Here is a 20,661-nt window from a genome sequence, read left to right as displayed (position 1 = left end):
ACATCCAACACCACGCAAATACCCCAAAGGCAGTCAGCAAATCACATCAAGCCCTAACCAAGAGACATCTAAAAGCCCCGTATCACCAACACTCCAGCTGTACTTCTCCTTGTATCTCTGGGTCACATAGAAAGCCACAAACAAAACAAATCTCCAAATATACACCGGACACAACAACCAAACCAGCAGCACTTTCAATAAGCAGCTGCAAAACCATCTGCAAAACAAACACAGCTGATCCATAATAAAAAGAACGTTCAGCGACCATAAAAGCTAGCAACAAACAATACAAACATGCTTCCACAACAAAGCCCTACACTAAAAAAGTGCTTAAATAGATGCAACAGCATTAGAAGGTGCTTTGATTCAAGTAAATGTTTATCTGATAGCATTGCATTTAACTTTAACCATAGGTAAAAGGAGTGAAATATCCAAACACATACCAAATCTAATGAATCAAATAAATGACTGTATGAATAGCTGAACCAAATTAAATTAAATAAAAGACCAAAAGCTCACCTGGAAGTCCGGTTTCTTTTCCCCAACTAAATGAGTCAAGAATAATTATATTGTTTATTAAACTTCATCTCTTAATTTTTTTCTTAGGGTCAGAGGTTTTCCAAGTGTTATTATCAGCATTTCTTTTAAGACTAGGGCTAGCCCATTCCATTTCATCAAGTTTGTCTCTAAAATGTTATTATTTTTTATGTATTTAATTTCAGTGTCCAGGTCTTCAATGGTTTTTGAACCATTTTGATAGAATATTTTCAGTCTTGCAGGAAAAAGGTAAATGTTTTTTTACTTGATTTTTTTTAATTCTCTGACTAAAGGTAAGAAAATCTTTCCTTTTGATATTACTGAGGGGGAATACTCATTATCAAAGCGTATAATATTGTCTTTTAGTTTAATTGGAGATTTTGCCCACGCAGTCTTTAAAACAATTTCCTTATCATGGGATGACAGAAACTTTACAATAACAGACTTTGTTGAGTTACTCTTGGTATTTTTAGATGTTGCCATAGATCTGTGGGCTCTTTCAGTACCATATGAAAGAGCCTCCGGGAGATCCAGGACTACAGGTAACCAAGATGATAGGAATTTCTCCATGTTATTTCCCTCTCTGTTATCCGGTAAGCCAAAGATCCTCACATTATTCCTACGAGACCTATTTTCAAGGTCATCAATCTTTGTCTGAAGAAGAGAATTTTGTTTTAATAAGAATTCAGCATTATGCTCACTCTCCTGAATTCTACTGTCCATATCATTTAGAGCAGATTCTATTCCAGTAATCTGTTTTTTTTTTGTTATAAGTATTCATGTAAAATGTCCATTTGATGAGTACATTTTTCTCCATTTTGTCAATTTTTGTAGTTCTTGTATAGTAGTTGGTAAGGGTTGTAGTTCTCTTTTTAATAGATGTCACTTAATGAGAAGATTTAGTGAAGCTCGTCTTGTTCTTCTGTTGTAGAATTGTCAGGTTTAATTTTGACAGGAAAATTTTAAATTTACTTAAGAATTTTTATATACTACCCTAATATATATTATAAGTAATTAATTAAGAAAAAAAACTGTTGTTAGGGAAGTTTTTATCAAAATTTCCTGTCAAAGTTCTGTAGAGGCAGAGCTGATAAAAAATGCTGCTACTCTGTGCTCATCTTGGCCATCCCCCCCCCCAAAGTCACTTTTCTTCACCTCATCAAACTCTTCCAACTTGCAGACTTCATTTTGGTGACTGCTGTAACTGTTGTCTTCCTAGTTAGCCAATACTTATCAGTCAGATCACGAGACTCTCCTTCTAGCATTCCTTGAAAAAGGTCTCTTTCTGAAGCATTATGGTTTTCTCATGTGACTTATGTCCACCAGCAAGTCTTAGGGTTACTGCCATGGCAATTGCCAGCCACCTTTAGCCATAGCTTCTTGGTGTTACCTCAGCTACTGATATACTTTACAGAATTCAGTTAGACTCCACATCAGTGATTTCCTTGGGTGTATGGAAGTAATTGTTTTGGAGGTGGAATTTGAGCTCCTCTAACACAGGAGTTTGATTGAAGGTTTCCAGAGATATGTACATGCTTAGGTTTCTTGGGACGATTTCAGCTGTTTAACCCATTGGTTAATGGTGATCATTTGACAGCTCAGCACCTCTTCTGACTTAAGTGCCCAGATCATATAGCCTCTGGTCTGATGAACTGGTTTCAAAGTCAGTCACAGATCTCTGACCCAAAATGCTGTGACACCATTCCGATTTACGAGCATCCTTGTGTGTAAACATGGTGTTTATGTGCAGTCCTTGTCTAGCACAGACATCCAGAAACAACTCTCCACTACAATGGCCATCCCTACCTATTATGAGCTTTGGGAGTGGTTAAAAGAATGAGCTCATGAATACAGGTGGCCGAGGTGAAGTTCCTTCACAGGATAGCTAGGCTGACTGTCACTGATGGAATGAGAAGCCTCACATTCCAGAAGTGTTTTGGAGTAGCGACACTGTTCCTATTTGTTGAGATGAGTCAGTTGAAGTGATTTGGTTGCCTCGTAAGGATGGCATCGGAGTGCCTTCTATTTGTATGCTTTCTATGGAGTCTGTCAGGTGCAGACTACTATGATGGTGCTCCAGGGCAGGCCCAGAACACATTTGGAGAAGTTGCATCTCTCATCCTGCCTGGCCAGTATGCCACAGTATAAAGAAACAAATGATCAACTTCAACAATTGGCTAAGTTTCTTGTGTCATTCAGAGGGGAACCAGTATCTGTTTGCCTGGGATGACATGCTCGACAAGCCACGTTGCTTTGCAAGAGATGGCTTGCACCTGCCACCCTTACGCTTTCGAATACTGGCAAAAGCTCTTGCCTCCCCCATAGTGCCTTTTTTAGGCAAGGCTCAAAAGACAAAACCCACCACCGTAAATAGCACAAGTAACCAAAAACTGAGGGTAATGCTACTCAATGCTAGAAGTCTAAACCTCAAAATGCACACACTCAAAGCACTCCTCAGAATAGAGAACATCGATATCTGTGCAGTAACAGAAACCTGGTTTAAGGCTCCAGAGAGCACCCCAGCACTTCCAGGCTATAACTCATACCATGCCTTTCGGCCACAGAACCCGGACCTAAACAAAAAGGCGGGGGTGTATCCATATTCATCAAGGATACTCACACCTCCAGGTTAGTGGCGCAACACGATGCATCAAAGATTATCCAAGTGCAACTAACAACGGGCAAAACTGCAATCCAAATTCTAGCTTGCTACAGATCACCCACCATGACCCAGGACCCCCATTCCGATTTTTGGAGACACTGGGAAATATGAAGATCCTACCAAACACCCTAATACTGGGTGATTTCAACTACCCAAACATTAACTGGGAGAACTACTCAAGTACTAACTCCCTTGCCCAACGCTTCGTAGAATTTATAAACTCGAACGCCCTGGATCAACCGGTCAACACCCTCACCAGAGGGAACAACATATTGGACCTGGTCATCACCAACATGGGCGAACGGTGTTCCACACCTGATGTCAACCCTTCGCTGGTTAGATCAGACCATAGACTAATCACTCTGGATATTCACATTCCGCCCCCAATCCCAATCAAGGAAACCACCATGAAAAACTTTTCAAAAGCAAACTTCACGTTGCTTAAGACCGAGGTGGAAAGGTTCACAGCCCCCACGCCAGTGGACAATGCTGTCTAAGCTGCTGAAACCTATACAAAGGCACTCTGCGATCATCTGCAGGAAAGCATGGCTCGTGCTGTACCAAGTAAAACCAAAACTCACTCCTCCAAGAAAAGGAAACCAGTCTGGTGGACCCCTGCCATGAACAGGTTCTACAATAGAAGGAGGAAACTAGTACAGATAAGAGCAAAGTCCCTAGAAGGAAAGACATCCCTGATCAGTATCAGCAAGAAACTATGATCCCTCATTAAATCATCCAAGGCTAGCTTCAAAATAAAAATTGCCAAGGACTCCAAAGATAACCACAAAGCGTTCTTTAGCTATGTTAAGAACCTAAGTGGAAACTCTCCGATCTGCTCTGAGTTGGTGCAGAATGGCACAAAATACACTGAACCAACTGATACTGCCAACATTTTGGCAGACAGGTTCAGTGTAAACTCCACACCCCTCTCACAACTTAAAGGGCCCATAACCCTACCAGAAGAATGTAAGGCCCCGGCAATCACTGACACACAGGTTAAAACAGCCCTATCCAAAGCCAAAAACACAGCCTCAATGGGACCGGACGGTGTCCCAGGCTGTGTCTTACAAGAGCTCCAAAATGAACTAACCCCTCACCTAAACACACTGTTCAAACTCGGCCTCTGTACAGGCTATGTACCCACAGAGTGGTGCACAGCAACAGTTATCCCATTCCACAAAGGTGGCGCCACAACGAACCCTGGAAACTATCGCCCTATAAGCCTGACTAGCCTGGTCTGCAAGGCTGTGGAGTGCATCATCATAGAACTCATTAACAGAGACATTGGGAACCTCCAAACTTTGGCCCCACCCAGTTTGGCTTTGTTAAGGGCAGATCATGCCTCCTAAACCTGATGGACTTCTTTGAGACAGTTACCAAGGCATTAGATGAGGGTAAGGAGGTCCACACAGCCTACCTAGACCTCACAAAGGCTTTCGGCACCATTCCCCATTCTAGTATTATAGACAAACTTACCAACCTGAGCATTAACCCCTACGTCACGAGATGGGTTGCAAATTGGCTCACTGACAGAACCCACACGGTGAGAGTTACAGACTCTAGGTCCGACTATAAGCTGGTTACAAGTGGCATCCCCCAGGGCTCAGTCCTTGGACCCCTCCTGTTCGATATATACTTCTCAGAGGTACAGGCAAGCACAGGAGGACTTTGGCTGACCAAGTTCGCAGCCGACTGCAAAGAAGGGGCCATAACTGAGTCTCCGGCTGATACAGACACCCTCCAGGGTCTCACTGAGATGGATACCTGGTGTCAAAATCATGGCCTCAAGCTGAATGCTAAAAAGTGCATAGTCATCCCCTTTGGAAAAAACAAAGTACCCGCGAACTACCACATAGGTGGTAGTTCCCTAAATACAGAAAATGTAATAAGGGATCTGGGGACCCAAGTAGATAGCAATCTCTCCTTTGATAATCATATTGCCAAGGTAGTTAGAAAATCCTTCTACGTGCCCACCTAATCTCAAAAGGGTTCGCATCCAAAACAAAGGAGGTTATTGTGCCTCTCTACTCATCACTTTTTAGACCCATTATAGAATACAATGCCCCCATTGGGATGTACCTTGCAACAGCTGGAAAGACCACAAAAGTACCTTACCAAGAGGATCACTGACCTCAAACAGATGACCTATGCAGCCCGACTAAAGAAACTCCAGCAGTACTCTGTTGCATACCGCTTACTCACAGGTGATGTCTGCTTGACATACAAAGCCATGTCCAACCCAGAATTGATGGATATGCTCCACCTAAAAAATAAAACAAATCCCTGAGAGCCATATGCTCTAGGGATATAAACCTTACCACAACGATAAATAGGACATGCTGGGAGGGATAGATTCCTGACCCAGACTCCCCATGCTTTGGAACAAGATTCCAATATACATCAGGCAGAGTCTCTCACTAGCACTCTTCACAAGAAACCTTGATGGGTGGATGGGAAACAGAAATTTTACCCCGGGGATCACTTCAGTGGCTCTGCTGGACAGAGACGCAGGGAACTAATGGCTCTGCTGGTCAGAGGCACAGGGAACTAATCTAAGGGGGTGGTGAAAGCCAGCACACTCTGGCTAGGCTTATAAATGCCCTTGGGCAGATAGCCTAGTACTTACCTATGAACCTATTTTGCTATTTCCCAAAAGCTGGTATCCTGACCACAGTTCTTTTTCTTGTTTAGTAACATTTACATTATTACACCCCACAGTGGGCTCTTGTTAATTTTGAACTGGCCGTTTCATGCTGCACAAATCACAAGCTTAAATTAGCCTTCACAGTGACTGCAGACCTTACAGTCCTGTAACCTTGTGTTTTGTGAGCAGGAAAACTCCAAGGAGACTAAAATCATTTTGCACTATACGACTGCTCTCATCTACTCAGACAATGAGATCTTTACCAAGCCCATGCTTAAGTGATGTAATTTCATGACAGATAATACTGCAGGTAACTTCCTACTAAGTGTTTGCACCTCCTTTTATGCATAGTGTGCAGAACTTTGAAAATTTGGCACATCACTTACATTTGCACATGCTGATTGCAGCTCTCCTGCCATGAAATTCTCATTGCCTTTATTCTAATATGTAGCTGACACTTTCATGTCCATTGGTCAAGATGCAGTGTTGTGTTCCATAATGTACAGCATTCAGCAAGGTATGCAAACTTTGCAACACTGCACTTCCCAGTCTCCATCCTTCTTTTACCATTAGACATTTGCATAAAAGTATTATTTCTGTACTAGATGTGTAAATTGTAATTATATATTTCTTTCAAACTTGGTAACTGTTACATCTAGTGCATCAAGTTTGTTGTCTAGTTATGTTAGTTGATTTATATACCATTTTTCACACACTTTGCCCCCACAGTCCGTCACTGACCAGCCCCCTCCATAGCCAATTGGCCCTTTCATTCCTCCTCACAGAGATGAGGACTGCGTGGGGCCATCATTGAGAGCTGCTTTGTTGGCTGTTTGATTTCTGTTGCCTTATTTCCACATGCACGGCCTGCTGAGCAGAACAAATATACTATACATTTGAAGAGTGTCATATTCTTATTTTTTATTTTGTTTAGTTTATTTACCAGGGTTGTACAGTGATCACAACAGACTATTTGTAAGCACAACCTGTGTATTTACGAGAAAAAGCTAGGCATTATTTGGGATGTTTAGAAAGTCGGACCTTATTAAAAGAAAGGTAATGCAGCTACAACACTAAAGGTTTTTTAATGTGTTGGGTTGTAGCTTCAAATGGCTTTAATCCAGTGTGAGCTGTAGCATTCTGTCCTGGTTGTAAGTGAAGTTGTGGCAATTCATCCTGTTCATGCAGTAGAACATTTAACTTGTTTGCCTAACATGAACTGCAGTGTACAGTTTGTGCAGTAGTTAGTACATTAACTCTCTCTTTCTCTCTTGTAGGTGCGAGAAATCCTTGGCTGCTGTATGTGTCCTTCTCAGTTCCCAATGGTCAAAGTTTCAGAGGGTAAATATAAAGTGGGCGACTCCAGTGCTCTGATCTTTGTGCGAGTAAGATTATCCCTCAGTTAATTTTACATATTATTTGTTGTGTGAGCTTGTGTTTTACAGCATCTAACAGTTTGCTTTGTTGATAGTGAGATGAGAAACTCTGCTATGGTGACAAGTAGTAAAGTATTGTAAGACTTTACTTTTTAAACATGCCTGTGTTTTGATGAAAGCAGCTTTTAATGCTGATACCCCTAAGTTATATCATTGTGTGTCTTCCAGAAATTAGTTTGCCTAGGTCTGTTATGGTCAGTCCCCAGCACCAATTCCAAGCTTCAGAGATCACAGTTCTGATGTTTCTTGCAGACTTAAACAGATTTATTTGCTGTGATTAGTGACAAAAAGACTTCTAACCAGCTGAAAAAAAAAACTCTGGCACACAGGGCAGTTACTGGAGAAAAAAATAGTTAACCAAATTTTTAACCTTATTGTAGTAGTTTTTTTTTTTTTTTTAATAAATTATTTGATCCAAAAATCCTAAGATAATTTATACAACAGATAACTGCGGTGGTAGTGCTGCTGTAGCATTGTCGCCTCACAGTAAGACGCTGTCCCGTTCGATTCTCAGCTAGAGGGTCTTCTGTGTGGAGATATGTGTGAATGGGCGTACCTTCGTTGAAGGTTGTGCGTCAGAGCTGGCAACTCTGCACGTAAAAATCTGCTGCCAATCATTAGCGGACCGGAGTTCTGCTGTGGCGACCCCTAACCAGGAAAAAGCCGAAAGACACAACATAAAAGGATTGTTTTATATATATATATATATATATATATATATATATATATATATATATATATCGGTCTACATTTCTTGATCGGAATTTCAAAATCTCGAACAAGAAACATAGAAACCCACTTAAGCGAAAGTGCACTTTCGCAAAAGCCGATTCAGAACAACCCCCCCCCCTCCAGTATACTACTCCGAGATCGCATGACAGTGGGGAAAAGGATGTATTTCTTTATCCCCACTGTAATGCGCTTCGTAAATCGGCTTATGCGAAAATGCACTGTTGATGTAGTGCACTTTCACTTAAGTGGGTTCAGTCTTCTGTTTGTCGAAAAAGTGTGTTTTCGACAAACAGAAGTAGACCCATATATATATATATATATATATATATATATATATATATATATATATATATATATATGTATTTATTACAGGATTTTTGACACTTGGGACTGCAATCCTGTGATTAGTTTGGATGAATGTTCATAACAGTTTTGTTCTTTTAATTTAATTCTAATGAAATCAAACACTGATAAGATGAAAGTGCTTAACTTACAGTAAACTTGGGGAATGAGACAGTGTTGTGAAGTTGCTTTTGATTATTGACAAAAAGTCATGGCACAGAAGGGTGGAACCCTGACTTGTAACCCAAATGATCAGGGTTTGGTTCGCAGCCCCTGCACTGGTGGAGCGAGGCACAGGAGAGAGGAGATGTGAAGGTGCATGAATAGGGTTGCATACACTTGGAAGCACACTGCAAAAGTGCATTTTTCCAGGTGGAGTCTGGGAAAGCTACCTCTCATCCTTTCAAAATGTGTTTGTAGGGTGGTGTTGCTACTTGAAGGGAACTTCCCTCGCAAAGATGAGTGGACCTTCTTCACCATTAGACTATTGTACAGTCCATGCTGTTGAGATGAACAGAATGTATGAGGGGAACATTAGAGCACAGATAGAAAAAAGGTACGATTTCACCCCTGTTGTCTGCATCATTGATGGCCCCTCCCAACTGACCCTCACAAAGGGGACTGATCTCGGGCAGTAGGGCATAGTTCTAAATGCATTAGAATAAAAAGTCGAAGCTCACCGTGCCCCGTGGCTGTCCCTAGCAACTAAACAGCTCATAAAACTCAAAGAGACAGAGTGGAAGATCTGGGCAAAAAAATGCAATGGTTCCTACTTTACTAGCTTGCAGACAACTAAGAAACCTAATAAAACAATTTTCACACAAGATAAGAAAGCATATTTCTAAACCAATTGAAACACAAGCTTTAATAATCCAAAACTGCTCTGGACCTCCATCAGTAAACTGTTAAGTCCAGGACAAGTTCTACAGCCAGCACCAAACACAGAAATGAAATGGCACCATAGCCAATCACTTTAATACCCACTTTATACAGTGCAGTCATCAACCAAGTAGGTGACTAATCAAGGTCTTGATATCCCTATTCAACCAAATGACCTCTTTCACTGTTTCCCCTTCTAGTCAGTATTCTTCTCACAAATACCATCAAAAAATACCTCCGGAAATTAATGCCTACTACACTGCCTACTACAGCTGCCTGTGACAGTCTACCTAGTAAATATCTTAAAACTGCAGCTGAGGCTATTACATATCAGGTTTCAATTCTGATAAATTGAGCCATATCTGAAAATAAATTCCCATCTCTGTGAAAAAAAAAATCATTTGTTATTTCACTGCCTAAGGATGGGATCAGTACAGATCTGTCAAGCTGTAGGCCAATTGCCATTTTATCTTCTTTATCAAAAACATTAGAAAAATGTATTCATACACAACTTAACTATCTAATCCATAACCACTTTCTATCTTCAACCCAACACATCTTCAGTCTTCATCACAGCACAACTGCTTTGCTGAATTTTGATAATACTGTCAACAGCCTTAGAAATGCTGAAAGCCTGGTCTCCACAATCTTTTTGAACTTATCAAAAGCTTTTGATACTATCTCCCACCAGGAGCTGTACATAGTCTCATTCTTAGGGCTGTCTAATTCTTCACTGCAGTGGTTACATAGTTACCTCTCAAATAGAGCCCAAGCGGTGAAATGGAAAAATTATTTCTCCACCTTCTTGCCAGTAAGGATCCATAATAGTCCCCATACTTTTCGACATATTCATCAATGACCTCTACAGTGGTACAAAAAAATGCTACCCTAGTTCCTTACACCGATGACTCAACCCTAATCTGCTCCTCCAGATCTGTCTCTAAACTCCTACCTAGACCTTACACAATTATCCTTATCAATTGATGCATTACTACGTAATTCACAACTACTTCTAAACCAAAAAAAAAGCACTGCGCTTTACCCTAAAACACATCTCTACAAAAACAACAGTATTTACTATCATCTCTGTCAACAGCACTATGATAGAACAAGTAAACTGCACAAAATTACTGGATGTCATCATCGATGACCATTTGAAATTCAACTGCCACGTATCACACGTGGTTAAAAAAAACTTATCAAAAGCTAGGTACATTATACAGAGTAAAAGCCTGCCTCACTGACATAGCCAGAAGACCTATAGCCTCTACTTTCCTACTACCATCTCTCTTCTATGCTTCCTTAATCTTAAGTAACCTTTAAGTCTCACAACTGCCCGGACTTGAAAAGTAGCCAAATTTGCAATAAACTATAACAACAGAACAAGCCTCTGCCTAGCCCTCAGAGAATTAAATTAGTTAGAACTACCACATCGGCTAGCTCTATCTCTGCTAACTACGATGCACAGACTTCTGTATCAGCCAGGAAATTGCCCAGTCCTTAACAACTTTTAGAAAATGGGCAAACTGTACATCAAAACCCTGACTGGAGAATGTTCTCCAGCAGGGTATTAATGTACATTTAATGCCCGGTGACAAGTCCACCACTTCACGGCAGCATATTAAGCTGCCGTGGAGCTCGGACTGCAAAAAACCTAACTTCTGCCATTATTGTTATACATGCTAAGCTTGCTGTTTAGCGAGCATGAAATGTAAAACAAAAAAAAAAAAAAAAAGAGAGAGAGAGAGAGAGACTGTGTGTGCCTGTGTGTGTGTCTGTGAGGGACAGATCGAGAGAACAGAAAGCGAGAGTGATGTGTGACTGCATGTATGAAAGCAGAGGAGACTGTGTGTGTGAGAGATTGAGAGTGAGAGCGATCTTGTGTGACAGAATGTGTGTATGAAAGCAGTGGGAGGCACTGAGAGATTGCGAAAGAGGGTGAGACCGATCTTGTGTGAGTGAATATGTGTATGCAAGCAGAGGCGACTGTGTGTGTTTATATGTATGTGTGTGAAAGAAGAAGAGACTGTGTATGGGAAATAGAATGGGCTCTGTGTAAAATTGTTGTATTTTACTTGCTTATTTCATTTTTAAGCACTATATTATTTTTTTATACATGTTTGATGTAAAATGCTTCCTCCAACACCACTAACATACAGTGCAGTAAGATTGAAACATTAAGAGGAAGAACTATTTTACATTAAAAATATATAAAAAAATATAATATAGTATTTAAAAAAATAAATAAGCACAACAATTTTACAGAGTCCATTCTCTTAAGTGCAGTAATGCCCTCCAGGGTGTGTTAATGTGTAATTAACGCCTTTCATAGGTTTAGGTTCATAGGTTGGTACTTGGCTATCGGCCCTAGGGCCTATACAAGCCTAGCCATAACAATTCCCTGGATATTTCTTCCCACAATATTTACTTCCCTGGACCACTGTCTAGCAGGGCAACTGATGTGATCCCCGGGGTGAATTTCCTATCTCCCATCCAATCGTCAAGGTTCCTTTTGAAGAGGGCCAAGGAGCCGCTCTGCTTGACATGTATGTGTAGTCTATTCCAGAGTATGGGGAGTCTCTGGGTCAGGAACCTATCCCTTCAGCATGCTTTGTTCATTGTGATGACAAGGTTTAGATCCCTGGAGCGTGTGGCTCTGAGGGTTTGGGATTTCTTTAAGTGGAGCATGTGCAACAGCTCAGGGTTTGACATGGCCTTGTATGTTAAGCAGAGATTGCCTCTGAGTAAACGGTATGCCACAGAGTATAGCTGGAGTTTTTTTAGACTGTCAGTATAGGGCATCTGCTTTAGGCCTGTGATTCTTTTAGTGAGGTATTTCTGCGACCTTTCCAGCTGTTCCAGATGTTTTGTGAGGTACATACTAAACTGGGTGTTGTACTCTTTAATGAGTCTAATGAGGGATGAGTACAGTGGGACAATGACTTCCTTTTTTCTGGATGAAAAGCCCTTAGTGATGAAGTATGCCACATAGAAGGATTTCCTGACTGTTGTGGCGATGTGGTTATCGAAGGTGAGACCACTGTCCACCTGTGTCCCCAAGTCTCTCATCACACTTTTGGTGTTTAGTGTACTGCCACCTATGTGGTAATTCATGGGTACATGTCTTTTCCCAAGGGGGTAACTATACATTTCTTGGCATTAAGTTTGAGCCCATGGCTCTGGCACCAAGCATCTGCTCCTGTAAGGCCCTTTTTTAGAATATCCACATCATTTGGAGATTCAGCAATGGCTCCCAGTTTGCAGTCATCTGCAAACTTTGTTAGCCAGCGTCCCTTAGTGTTGGCCTGTACTTCAGAGAAGTAGATGCCAAACAAGAGTGGTCCCAGGACTGAACCCTGAGGTACTCCACTTGTCACTTGCCTGGGGTTGGATTTGGAGTCGGCTACTTTTACAGTCTGGGTTATGTCAGTAAGCCAGTTGACAACCCATCGAGTGATGTAGGAATTTATGTCCAACTTAGTAAGTTTATCTATGATTCTAGAGTGGGGGATGATGTCGAAGGCCTTGGCGAGGTCCAGATAGGCTGTGTGGACTGCCTTAACCTTGTCCACAGCTCTGGAGACTGATTTGAAGAAGTCAATCAGGTTCAGGAGACAAGATCGGCCCTTCACAAACCCAGACTGGGTGGGGTCCAGTGTTTGAAGGTTGCCAATGTCTTTGTTTATAAGGTCCATGATAATGCCTTCCATGCCCTTGCAGATCAGGCTCGTCAGACTGATGGGACGGTAGTTCCCGGGATCCAAGTTGGATCCCCCTTGTGGAGTGGGATAACTGTAGCTGTGCACCACTCAGTTGGCACGAAACCTGAGGCGAGGCTATGATTAAACATGACACTTAGGTGAGATGCCAGTTCATTTTGTAATTCATGTAGTACACAGCCCGGGATGTCATCTGGTCCCATGGATGCTGTATTCTTAGCTTTGGAGAGTGTAGTTTCTACCTGTATGGCTGTGATTACTGGAATTTGGCAATCATTTGTTATTGAGATGGGCCCTTTAGGGGATGAGAGGGGGGTGAAGTTGGCACTAAATCGATCTGCCAGGATATTGGCAATATCCTTGGGATCAATATATTTAATGCCATTCTGTTGTAGCTCAGAGCATATCTGAGCATTGCCATTTAGATTCTTGACATAACTATAGAATGCCTTGTGGTTGTCTTTGGAATCTTTGGCAATTTTATTTTCGTAACTAGTTTTGGAGGATTTTATGAGGGATCTCAGTGTCTTACTGAGGCTGGTAAGGGAGTTTTTTGCATCCTGGGATTTTCCTCTTTTCTGCAACAGTTTCTTCTCTTGCATAGTTTGTTTATGGCAGGGGACCACCAGATTGGCTTCCTTGTTTTGGAGGAGAGCATCTTGGTTCTATTTGGGATGGCACGATTCATGCAAGAGTGGATGTGCTCGTACAGTGCCTTAGTGTAAGATTCAGCAGTCGAACTTTCAGCTCCCGTCTGCATGGGTGTTATGAAGTTTGTCACTTCAGACTTGAGTAGCATGAAGTTGGCTTTGGAGAAGTTTTTTATGGAGGTTTCCTTACTGGGGGGTGGGGTTGGAATGTGGATGTCAAGGGTGATTTGCTTATGGTCAGACCTGACCAATGAGGGGGTGACCACTGGTGTAGAGCATCTATCTCCCATGTTGGTAATGACCAGGTCTAGGATATTGGAGCCCCGGGTGGGACAATGGATTAGTTGATCCAGGCTGTTGGAATTTATGAATTCCAAGAACTGTTGGGAAAAGGTGTTGGTACCCGAGTAGTTTTCCCAGTTAATGGCAGGGTAGTTGAAATCACCCAATATTAGGGTGTTTGGTTGTATCTTAATATTTTCCAGTATATTTAGAAAGGTGTAGTGAGAATCTTGGGGCATGGTGGGGGATCTGTTGCAAGCTACAATTTGGATTGCAGTCTTACCGAGTGTTAGTTGCACCTGGAGAATTTCAGACGCATTGTGTTGGGCAGCTAACCTGGAGTTGTGAATATGTACCTTTAGTGTTTCGGTCTTGGTTTGGTGGCTGAAAACTGCGAGTTGTAGCCTGGTATTGCAGGCATATAGAGGCCCTCTGCTTGTGGCATCTGGCCTTGCAGGCATATGGAGGGCCTCTGTTTGCAGCGTCGGGCCTCATAACACCCCTGGGCGGGCATTGATTACACATTAACACACACCCTATCAGACATTATTGCTTGCTTCATGTATCACTACTTCCCCAGTAGAATGTTACGTTCTGTACAAGAATCACAGATCACTATAACCAAATCATCTAATACTGATGTATACTTTAGGTGACTCTATATTTAGGTAGCATAGCTAAACTATGGAGACACATCCCAATACCACTGAAATCCATTCAGAATGCAGATTCATTTAGAACACATCTAAAACTTTACCTGTCAAATCAATGGATCTGTTCCTGTACATCTCCAGGATAAATGCCTTTGTTATCTTCAGATTGCCACAAGATCAAACAATTTCTCCTCATTCAGAATCCTATGCCCCACAACCAGTCTTCACCAATACCCGAATAGTTTTACTATCAACTCCCAGCCATATACTTACTTTTGTGGCATTTCTCACCACTCTCATCTCTATACTTCTAATTTGAGCCTCAAGATAGCCAGATATAATTTTGTCTCTGAACCTTCTTTATACCCCACCTTTCAGCTACAGTATTACCATTTTCTGTTTGCCTAATTCCATCACTTAGCTCTATTTCTTTGAATTTTTAAGCACTAATCACATGATCTGTTATCTATTTGACAATACACTAATACAGATTTTCAAATGCTCAGTTCAACATCTACTATACTGCAGTAGTTGCCTTTATTTCCTATGAATGTAATTTAGTTAGCAAACATATGTGTAATTGTTTATGTATATTACGTGATGTTTCCTCATGTTTATTACTGAATGTCTTTTTAAAAATGTGTGTAATATATATTGGAGTTTTTTTTTTTTTTTTTTTACCCTGGACCTCCGCTGAAAACAGGTTTATGACTAAATCTATATGGACAAACTTGGTAAACAAAAGCAACATAAAATAAAAACAAATAAAATAAAGTGTGTTAAAAATTAATGTAAATGTATACTCATATCCAAGTATCATAAATAGCATCTTTTCCTGCCTGCTACTTGAACATATCTTGCAAGAGAAGAATTTTTTTTTATTTGCGTTCTTGCTCAGCTTTTGTTGCTATTAATGTTGGGTTTTCTTTATTTGTGTGTGTGTGTGTGTGTGTGTGTGTGTGTGTGTGTGTGTGTGTGTGTGATTGTTGTCTTTCGGCTTTTCCCGGTTAGGGGTCGCCACAGCGGAACTCCAGTCCGCTAATGATTGGCAGTAGATTTTGACGAGCGCCGAGGTGCCAGCTCGACGTTCAACCTTCAATGAAGGCATGCCCATTTACGCATGTCTTTCGAACGCCCACCCAACCGCGGGGAGGACATGCAGACTCTATACAGAAGACACTCCCTGCACTCCAGCCAAAGAACTGATTTCTTTGAAACAGCGTTATCAGTTGCTTACAGCCTGTCAGAATTTTTATCATTCTGTGTTGCAGTCAGAAGTATTCCCAACCTCTCCAAGGTGAACAGATGCATGCTGACCATACATCTTACCATATGTAAGATGCTGACAGCTGCCATGGATGTTTGCTATCTTTTGGCCTATGTCTGCAGCCTCATGTTATCTGTTATCAAGCAGTTAAGCATTAAGGAAAGCAGTCTTTTCTCTGAATTTGTGATCCTTTTTTTTTTTTGCTTCAACTGTGGACCTCCCTAATCTTCACCATTATTAGATCAGACTGTCAGAAGAAATAAGATGTCTACATAGAAATAATATGGCAGTACAGTAGGACAAGCAATAGGGAAGTCATTTTTTCTCTATGGAATAGTATTTAGCCATGAAGACACAGTCCCTCTGACCAAAGTAAACCCACACCATGAGTAAAAATTTGAATTAATGACCCTTCTTTGTCATATTGCTGTTGTAGAGAGACATTGTTTTAAGATTAAATGTTATAAGTTGTTGGAATAATTACCTTGGTATGTCATATTGCTATTGTATAGCAGCATTGTTTTAAAATTAAATGTTGAACCTTGTCAGAATAATGACATTGTTTAACATGAACTCTATTTTCATTCTGTTCTGTGCTGATGGAAGTGAGCAGTGAAAGCTTTGTGAAGTACTGCAGATACCTGTGTGCAAGATGGAACCACTGTAACCAGGGTAGAAGCGGAAAACTGCAATCCAAAGATAGTTGTATTTTTGTGCCAGGAAGAATTTGATGTATAATGTTACAGATGGGATTCTTTTGTAGCATTTTAAATTAACAAATTAAAAATGTTTTACCTCTTGGTGGCTGACTGTTGCTTAAGCAGTGTCAGCTGCATTAATCCATATGGCAGTATACTAATATTCTTGTTTAAGGGGATATATAAGATATTACCTCATAACTGGAATGTGATGCACTTCATTAGGACTTCCCATTTTATGTAGGATGATGACTCTTCCACAGTGCTGTTCCACTACTCATCAAATGTCATTGCACTGCAGCTGTGCTTGTTTAGCAGGTACTTCCTGTTTTGTGTGGAAGCTTTCCTTTCTCTAATAGTATCAGTTTTTACACCCCTATGTGTTTAGTGATTAAACTGAAGGAAGATAAAGAAACTTTAGTTATTTTAAAATATTCTAGTGAATGTTGGAATCTAACACTTTCATAGTGTATTACCAGATGCAGCATCACTGTGTTTAGAAGCATTTATGACAGACTGTTCTCCATTTTTGTTCAACGATGTTGCATCTTGGATCGTTTCTCTAAGCTGGGCTTTGGGATAGCACCTACAGCGACTTTTGGGCATTAGGCTTTATTATTATTATATTTCTAAAAACCCTGCAGAGTTTCATTACAAGTGTGTTTTTTAATTTTTGTGTTCTTTATAACAATATTAATTGTCTGCTAGCAAATGTTCCATAACAGGTTAATAAAATTATTTTGTAAAAGTGATAATATCACCTGCACTTGTTCATACATCCGGGGGCTGAATTCAGAAATGTTACTGTGAGGTGTGCTGTATACCTCAGGATAAGCATTCCTGATTCAGACTCAGTCCTAATATGGTGCTATAGCAAGAAGATTTGCAGCAGCATGTAGGCTGTCGCTGTAGCTAATGAGGCATTCCAGGGGAGATGACTGTGTTAGTTATTATGTGCTTTTCCCCAGAAATGCCTGCAGTAAGGTATTTATACAGCTGAGCAATTCAGAGAATCACTCAGCTTTGTAAAGCAAAATGGCTGCTTGTGTTCATGAATATGTCTGAAAGCTTGTGCTTACCCTTTCCAGTAGAGGTAACTGCCAAGGCAGTTTAGTGGATAGGTAGTGTTGGGGTGTGCGTGTGTATGCCTGCTAGTGGATAGGTAGTGTTGGGGTGTGCGTGTGTATGCCTGCCTGCCTGGGAGGTCACATTGGTGGGGTTAGTTAGAGGGTTAGGATACGTTTGTCTATGTATGAATGGGTAAATGAATGTGTATGTCCATGAGTTTGATGGGGAGGGGCTTTCATACCTCCAGCCTCACCTGTACTAAGAAGCAAGTCCTGCAACATTGGTAGAGATAACACTAAAAATATCAGCAACAGATCTTTACAGTGTTCCTTAAAGGCACTTAAAAAAACAAAAGAAAGTTTTGCAGCATGAAAGACACGGGTAATGGGGAAGTCTAAACATTAGGAGTACTCTACATAGCAAGCCCTCACGCTGAAAATATTAGCACCTTTTTTGTTGCCATAATGTCTGTATTGCAGAGTATTTTGCAATACACTAATGATGTCACAGTTGTCAGATTCTCAAACCACTTGTAGAATGTTTCTCTTTCAGCAGCTATGAAACCAGATTCAGAATCAAGTGGTTAAAAATAAAACTGATTCCTAATGGGATAGATTACCTCTACAAAAAAGTATGCAAAAGGCTGCAGTCTGATCAAATAATCAGGTGTGATGTGAAGGTGCAGATTTGGCTGAATATTTGACTGATCAAACATCCCACTTAAAAGCACCGTTTTGTGTTTATTTTTTTTTTCAGTTGTAACTGGGACAGTCCCAGTGGTTTGATGCCCCTTTTCATTGGTTACCCAAGGAGAAATGCTCCAGGAATATAAATGTAATAGTAGCATTTGTCCTTCGGATGAGATCTTAAATTGAGGCCCCTTCTTCCTGGGTGGTGGTAGCTCAAATGGAAGGAAAAGATCCTAGGGCACCTATTGAAAAGAGTACAGGAAGTTCCTTGATGCGTTGGCCAAGTTTACCCCAGTAGTATGCATACCACCTCAGGTCTCCCCTGAAAAGTGTTTATTAGCATTAACATAGTCAGTAAAAGAACTGAAAAAAAAATACACGTGCCTTGGCCAAGTTTACCCCAGTAGTATGCATACCACCTGAGGTCTCCCCTGAAAAAAAGTCTATTAGCACTAACATAGTCAGTAAAAGAATTGAAAAAATACATGTGACAGAATATTTCAGTATAAAATGTATGATTCGATGTTATCCAGTTTTGTCTGATTGAATGAATGGGACTCTGATCTGGTCTTGGCACCTCTAAAACTTCGGATCCAGGGACTGACTCCTCCCATACTTTTAATTCCCTTTACCATTCTCACATTACCTCAGATTTTGTTTGCCGCTTCACCTTAACAGTGTCTGAGGCTGTGATCTCCATGCTGGGATAAGTGTCTAGTTTTATTTACTGTCCTAGAGATTCATCATATTTAAAATTTAATTTTTCTTGTTAGTTTTAGCTTTGTATTTCCTCCCCTATCTTGCACAAATTATTAAAAAATAATATGTGTGTGTATATAATGTGGGTTCACTACAAAATATCGAAATTCCACAATCCCGAGACACTGAATATCGATGACCAGAACCTCGAGATTGCGGAATCTCGAAAACAGTGAATTGAGATTGCCGTACAGTGTGGAACGGGAACTTTGTCTGTAGTGCAATCTCGGAGTTGGTATATTTAAGTTGCAGGGGGTGTGGGGGGTGCAGGGGTGCTTGCCCCCCCTGCATAAACATTAGTACATTTGGTTTTTATAGTTCGAGATTCTGGTTGTCTGTTTTCGGAGTCTCAGGATTGTGGAATTTCGATATTTAGTAGTGAACCCATATATATATATATATATATATATATATATATATTTATATATATATATATATATATATATATATATATATATATATATATATGGGTTCTATGACTTCATCAACGATGAAATCACCGACACTCACCTCTTGACACCAATCCATCGGCGTCCATATCATCGACAATTCCGGTGGCGATCTTCCCCTCACAGGACCCATGGTAGCTTTCAAGGTAAAGTACGTAAACCCTGATCGTTGTAACACAGGAAGAAGCGCTACCATGGGTCCTGTGAGGGGGAAGATCGCTTACCGGAATTGTCGATGATATGGACGTCGATGGATTGGTGTCGAAGAGGTGAGTGTCGGTGATTTCATCGTTCCATGAAGTCATAGGAACCCATATATATATATATATATATATATATATATATATATTTTTTTTTTTTTTTCTACTGGTACTGTTTGTAGACCTTGTTAAGAGTTAAGCTATTTAGAGTAGTTTTTGACAGATGACAGTTGTTTTTGTTTTGTAGCTGTCTTCTGTGTTTTTATAGTGGTTGACTTGTCCTTTTTCTCTGGTTATTCCTCCATAGAAATGACTGATAAGAGCTTTAAAAACATTGCTAAATGTGGCCACAAAATTCTTCCGCAGGACCCCCCCCTCCCTTTTTTTGTACTGTCTGAGAGCAGTGCATGTAGACACTGAATGTTTGAAGCCTGTGCTTTTTTTTGGCCACAAAGTCCTTCAGAAGGGATAAACTAATATTAAAGGGTCTTCTTTCTGCTTCTTTGACTAAACCTATATCTTCTCTAGCATATTTGAATCCAAAGGACAAAGGCAAAGAAGAGAAGTTTAGAGGCCAAAGGGCCAGACACTTTAAAGTAAGACTCCCAAGAAGGGCATTGAGAGACCCAGGAAATGGTACCTGGACCCCAAAGCCTCCACAAGTCCAGTGCCAAAAATTCAGAATCTGCTTTTTTCTCCAGAGCCCCGGTTAGTCCTCAACTCCATTCTCCAGTTTTGTGATATTGATCCAGGGCGTCCTGTGCTGCTGCTTCCACATCTGTCTGTTCTTCAAGTAACCTCACTGAAGCAGACGTTAACAGAATGAGGTGGAGATTTCTTCAGATGCAGATGCTGTTGGGGGTCCTCTGGACTCCACCCCCTCTGGTAGAGTCAGGAACATTACCATTGACCACCCCCCTTATGACTTCATTGCAGATCCAACCTTCGGAACTGAAGCCATCGGATCCAAGTATCACCAGAGCGCTATTGTCTTG

At 40.8% G+C, this 20,661-nt stretch overlaps 1 protein-coding gene across 1 annotated transcript in view; it reads left to right on the top strand.

Moving 5' to 3' along the window:
* Positions 1 to 20,661, top strand: part of LOC122800241 (GAS2-like protein 2A) — an 862,925-nt gene that overhangs the window by 504,180 nt on the left and 338,084 nt on the right. The window contains exon 3 of the mRNA XM_044069733.1: positions 7,121 to 7,228. Within this exon, the coding sequence (XP_043925668.1) occupies positions 7,121 to 7,228 (108 nt within the window). The remainder of the gene's footprint in view (positions 1 to 7,120; positions 7,229 to 20,661) is intronic.

This window comes from Protopterus annectens, chromosome 4.part0, assembly GCF_019279795.1.
Source record: "Protopterus annectens isolate FY-2018-M chromosome 4.part0, PAN1.0, whole genome shotgun sequence".
Lineage (NCBI taxonomy): Eukaryota > Metazoa > Chordata > Ceratodontiformes > Protopteridae > Protopterus > Protopterus annectens.
This window is presented reverse-complemented; position numbering and strand designations above follow the sequence as displayed.